At 40.9% G+C, this 6274-nt stretch overlaps 1 protein-coding gene across 1 annotated transcript; it reads left to right on the forward strand.

The window, feature by feature from the left end:
• Nucleotides 1-5640: 5640 nt before the first annotated feature.
• LOC141655174 (uncharacterized) lies at nt 5641-6027 on the forward strand. The gene has a single exon (XM_074462266.1). It carries the CDS (start codon nt 5641-5643, stop codon nt 6025-6027), a length of 387 nt encoding a protein of 128 aa, XP_074318367.1.
• Nucleotides 6028-6274: the final 247 nt, after the last annotated feature.

A 6274-nucleotide genomic window follows, 5' to 3' on the forward strand; every position in this document is an offset into this window, starting at 1 on the left:
GACGAGAAAATGAAATTCAGGTGAGATATTGGCCGAAAATTACAAAAGAGTTTGATTTCATATTTTGGAAAAGGTAAGGGGGTCAATTATAGTGGGATTTGTCGTCGTTTCCCAATCAAAAACAATTTATAAAGAACCCAAATTAAGTAGTATAATTAGGGTGTCGAACACAAAGATGGCGGGGGTGTATACTTGTCCGTTTAAGTCCCAATTTAGCCTAATAAATGAACGAGGTTTGATTAATGGTAAACTAAGGTGCAAATAAATATAAAATTTGACTAAATAAGATTGTAATTGATCAATATGAGAAAGACTAGAGCTTTCGAGTTCACTTGGGTCATTGGGCATAAAACAAGATAAATATGGGAAATGGGAGACAAATAGTCAAGGAATTATATCTAATGTCTTAGGACACCTAGAATTCATTAACCAACTTTCATATGATACTAAAACTCGTCACACACATACACAAAGATCATCCAATTGTCTACACACCAAGATTGTTCATCCACTAGTATAGACACCAAGATAACCAATTTTCTCTAATTGAAACATAGTTACTCTTGGTTGTGAGAGTCGAAAAATTCTTAGGTACTTGATAGGAAAAGACTAGGTGTCGTTAAATACTCTAATTAACCTATCAAACAAACAAATTTGTAAACCTAACTAAACTCTGGACTACTCTAATTGATAAAGTAATATAGTGCAAGTAAGGGTCGAACCCAAGAAAAGGACTTTTAAACTAAGGAGGTGTTTGGTTAGAGAAAAGGAAAGGGAAAGGGAAAGGAAACTAGAAAGGGTAAGAGGGGAAAAGGTAAGGGATTACCTAAAACTTAACTAGTTGTTTGGTTACATCAAAAAAATGAACTGTGGTGGTTTGTGGTTTGTTTTGGTGTGCGGGTGGTGATTTATGTAGGGTGGTTGTGGTGGTGGTGATGGTGGTGACGTCGTGGTGGTGGTGGTGATGGTAGTGGTGCCGTCATGGTGGTTGTGACGGTGGTGTTGCAGTGGTGGTTTATGTGTGGTGGTGGTTTTGGTGGTGGTGGTGTGGCGATGGCGTCTTGATGGTGACTGGTGTGGTGGGAGCCGCAAGTGTGGTGGTAGGTAAGCAAGGTGATTGAAGGGTAACAAGAGTAATGAAATCGCATACCTTGGGGGGTGGGGGGACGGGTAAGGAGTTAGATGGATTGAGGGGTAAGGTTCATTCTCTTTGTTTGTGTCAAACAAACACCAACAAAGGAAATCAATAACTTTGTTTCCCTTTCCCTTTCTTATAGACATCCAACCAAATGCCCCCTAAAGACTTGAATTGTAAATTATTGACTAACAATTAATTAAAGCACTAATAACAATTAAGACTCAACAATTAAAACTAATCACAAATGATGAATATTAACAATGGTCAACATGTATGAAACATAAAAGGAGAAACTTGGGTTTGGAAAAGTCATGGAAAATGCTTAAAAGATGAAAACTTTGCAAAAGGGACAATTTAACAAAGAAGTAATAGGCAAGAATTCAATAGACTTTGCAAAAGGGACAATTCACTAGACAGCAACGTGGACCTCGTCCACAAGCCCACACGGTTTCTTTCTCTGCCACTGCTCTACCGAAGTCTTGGGTAGTTGACAGTGGAGTATCGCATCACATTACTGGTGACCTCAATACACTTTCTCTTCACTCACCATACGAGGGTCTAGACGATCTCTATATTGGAGATGGTTCTCCGCTTCATATCACCCATACCAGTTCTTTGACTCTCTTAAACTCCTCTTCCAAATCGCTTTTGTTCAATAATGTTCTTATCGTACCAAAAATTTCTCGCAAATTATTTTCCGTATCTCAATTTTGTTATGATAACCATGCTTATGCTATATTGTCATATTCTTCTTTTTCAATTAACGATATCCAGACGGGCAAGCTTCTTCTTCAAGGTCCACAAATTGGTGGAATGTATGTGTGGATTCCGTCTTCGCCTCACGTACACTTAGCTCTAACACCAGGACAATCGTCGTGGCATCATCGTCTTGGTCATCCGTCCAACAAAATTATGCATCTTTTTAATTCTCAATTTAATTTACGTATTCCTATTTCCGATCAATATATTTCTTGTCATCTTCATAAAAACCACAAACTTTCTTTTGCGACATCTACTCTCAATTCATCCGCTCCTCTCGATCTTATTTATTCTGATGTTTGGTGTTCCCCTATCGTGTCATCCGAGTCATACAACTACTATATCATTTTTGTTGATCACTTCTCTCATTATATTTGGCTTTACCCGCTAAAACAAAAATCCGACACCTAGTCTGTTTTCCTTAAATTTCGAGCTCTTGTTGAAATTTTTTTGGGAAACCAATTTGTCGATTTTATTCGGATAATGGTGGTGAGTTTAAGAAACTTACTCCGAATTTACATATTAATGACATTACTCACCTCACATGCCCTCCTGATACACCGGAACACAACGGTTTTACTGAAAGGCGTCACCGTCATATTGTTGAAACAGGTTTATCTTTAATTACTCATGCTCATCTTCCTTTATTGGTTTGGCCCCACGCCTTCATGATATGTGATTAGTTTATACCATTTCACTTCTCGTTTCTCATGCATTTTGCCTTCTATAACACGTTTCTAGCTCACTATCGCTCGTGTTTTGCCCTTCATTTCATGTACATCGATATTATGACTCCCCGTACTCCTTTTGTAGGGGATTGGCCTCGGAAAAGGCAAGACAGAATGAAGATCGAGTGAAGAAGCTAACTCGTGTTAGCTTGAGAAGAAAAGGGGTGAAAAACCTGAAGAAACATGTTCTGCCGGCAGACCGGCGGCTGGTCCTGCCACCGGCAAAACACCCCTCACCTGTCACTACAAGGAAAAGTGGAAAAGCTGAAGAAGTATGCTCTGCCGGCAGGCCGACAACCGGTCCACCGGCAGAGCACAACAGCCTTGAATTGAAGATAGAAGAAGAAAAAGAGCAATGGTCTCGCTACCGGTACATGCACCGGTAGCCGGCCAGCCGGTAGAAGACGCATCAACGAAAGGAATTGGAGTATAGAAGAGTGTGTTCTGCCGGCAGGCCGACAGCCGGTCCACCGGCAGAACACACACGCCAGTCAATTTCCAAAGTTCAACTCCAAAATGGCAAGAAGGCGCGCTACCGGTAGGCTGACCGGTAGCCGGTCCACCGGCACAGAGCAACAAGCTGCGAGAATTGGGCTTTACTTCCTCCTTTCCTCTAATCCAATGAAAGACTATAAATACCCCTTCCCTATTCAATTGTACACACAACCCTAGATCTGAATACTTTCCTTAATTTATGCAATCTTTCCTTAATCAAAGCACTAATCTTTCCTTAATCAATATTAATCATTTAGTAAAATTAGCTTAGTAGTAATTATTATCAATTGTTTACATTTGGTTATTGGGTTGTAATAAGAGATATTGAAGGATTCTCTTCATTAATTCAATTAAAGCAACCATCTTTACTCATTGTTGGTACATTTCTCTTCTTATTTACTTGTTTAATCAATTGTTTACATTTCAAGTTGTCTTTTATCATTGTTGGAATTCATACTATGTCATCTCTTTTGATTGTTTGTTTTCTTCATTTGTTTGTTTGAACCATTTGAATATGTGTGAGTAGAAATCCTTCTAGGGTTTAGGGGGAGTCTAAATGGAATTAATGGGCATGGCCACACTTTTGACATGTGTGCCAACAATTATAATGGTGGGTATGAGGAGAATGTCCAAGATGTTAATGCTTTCCAAAGTTATAACAACAATACAAGACCACCAAGACCACCCTACAACAATCCCAATGTCTACAACCCAAACACTAACTTCTACCATACGGTTTGAAGAACCACCCCAATTTTAGCTACAAGAGTACCAATGTTCAAAACCCACAACATCTTCAGCCACAAGCCCCAAATAATCCACCCGGATTTTCTCAACCAAGGGGAGGATACTCCAACCAAAGAAATAACCCCGGAAATCAAAACCAATGGCCAAACAACAATCAAAACCAAAACTATGGGAACCAACCTCAAGGTTACCAAGATTTTGGAGAAAATCAAAACAACCAAGGGTTCTATCAAGGGAATCAAGTGAATCAAGCTAATCGAGGCTTTGGGCAATGGTATGCTCAAGGGTTTCAAGATCAAGGTCAAGGACCAAACTTCAACAACAATGGTCCTAGAGGTAATTCTCTAGGGGGACAAAACAACAACCAAGGTCCCAACACTCGGTATGACTATAGGTTACCTTTACCCATAGCCAACCAACCTTATCAAGAACCTCAAAGTGAACCCTCCCAAAGTGAACTTTTAAAGATTGTGAAGAATATGCAAGTTCAACATAGCCAAGACATGGCTAATTTCATAAAGGCAAGCCAACAAGAACAAGCAAACTTAAGGTCTACTTTCCTTAAAGATATGAGGGATATGGAATCAAGGATGGCCTCTCATGCTATGTCTAACCCTCAAAGGCCGCCCGGTGGTCTATTAGCCCAAGGACAAAGTTCCAAGGATGCCTCAAATAGCCACCATGCTCATGCGGTAGTTTTGAGGAGCAGTGTAGAGCTTGAGGACCCCTATAAAGATCTCGAGGTAGAAGTTGATGGGGATCCCAAGAGGAATAGGATGGAAATGAGTGGTGAAAAGGAAACCCATCCATGACACCATCGGCTAATTTCATAAAGGCAAGCCAACAAGAACAAGCAAACTTAAGTTCTACTTTTCTTAAAGATATGAGGGAGATGGAACCAAGGATGGCCTCTCATGCTATGGCTAATCCTCAAAGGCCGCCCGGTGGTCTATTAGCCCAAGGACAAAATTCCAAGGACGCCTCAAATAGCCACCATGCTCATGCGGTAGTTTTGAGGAGCGGTGTAGAGCTTGAGGACCCCTACAAAGATCTCGAGGTAGAAGTTGATGGGGATCCCAAGAGGAATAGGATGGAAATGAGTGGTGAAAAGGAAACCCATCCATGACACCATCGGCTAATTTCATAAAGGCAAGCCAACAAGAACAAGCAAACTTAAGGTCTACTTTCCTTAAAGATATGAGGGAGATGGAATCAAGGATGGCCTCTCATGCTATGGCTAACCCTCAAAGGCCGCCCTGTGGTCTATTAGCCCAAGGACAAAGTTCCAAGGACGCCTCAAATAGCCACCATGCTCATGCGGTAGTTTTGAGGAGCGGTGTAGAGCTTGAGGACCCCTACAAAGATCTCGAGGTAGAAGTTGATGGGGATCCCAAGAGGAATAGGATGGAAATGAGTGGTGAAAAGGAAAGCCCATCCATGACACCATCGGCTAGAGTGAGTGAAGCCAAGAAGGGGAAGAAAGCTTGTGAAGAGTCTTCAAGTGGGGGAATTCAAGTTGAAAAAGATGTTGATGGATATATGGAAGACCTCATTTATGAGGAAGAAGCTATTGAAGAAGTGCCTTTGCAACACACCAAAAAGGTAACAAAGAATTCGCTTCCTCCAAAGGTACCTTCCAATTCTCAACTTGTGTCTCATATTCCTTATCCCTCAAGAGCTGTAAAGAGTAGGAAAAACTCTAAGTATGCCAAGTTTTGTGATATGCTTGAGAAACTTTAAGTCACCCTACCCTTTACGGAAGTGATTTTAAACATGCCAACTTACTCAATTTTTTTGAAAGATATCTTGACTAAGAAGAGGGTCTTGGGTGACCAAGAGATAGTGGCAATAGAAGAGGCATGTAGTGCTCATATCCTTAACAAGATGCCCACTAAACTTGGTGACTCGAGAAGCTTTTCAATCCCATATGTAGTTGGTGGTGTTCCTATATCAAGAGCTCTTTGTGATTTGGGAGCCAGTGTGAGTGTCATTCCTTTAAAAGTTGTAAAGAAAATTGGCATTCATAACCTTGCTCCTACTACCATGACTCTCCAATTGGCGGATAGGTCCGTCAAAGTTAGAAAGCTTTTAATCCCCGCCGATTTTGTTGTCCTTTTCATCCCGGAGGATAGCCATGCATACCCCCATCATCCTAGGTAGGCCGTTTTTGGCTACCGGAGGAGTGCTTATTGATGTGAAGAATGGGCGGCTAACCTTCCAAATTGAGGGCAACAATGTCGAATTTAACCTTCCACATTTGATGAAAGGACCAAGAGTTGAAAGGTTAAGGACTATTGAAGTGATTGATGAGGTAGTTCATGAAGTGGCCCGAGAAAAAGCGAAAATGGAAGACGTCTTCCAAATATCATTACATGATGAAGCAATGAAAGAAGATCATGATGTAGAT

Source organism: Silene latifolia, chromosome 5 (assembly GCF_048544455.1).
Source record: "Silene latifolia isolate original U9 population chromosome 5, ASM4854445v1, whole genome shotgun sequence".
In the NCBI taxonomy this organism is placed as follows: domain Eukaryota; kingdom Viridiplantae; phylum Streptophyta; class Magnoliopsida; order Caryophyllales; family Caryophyllaceae; genus Silene; species Silene latifolia.

Bases quoted from the DNA above. Each gene is read 5' to 3' on its own strand.
- LOC141655174 (XM_074462266.1), top strand. From the start codon at position 5,641: ATGCCAACTTACTCAATTTTTTTGAAAGATATCTTGACTAAGAAGAGG.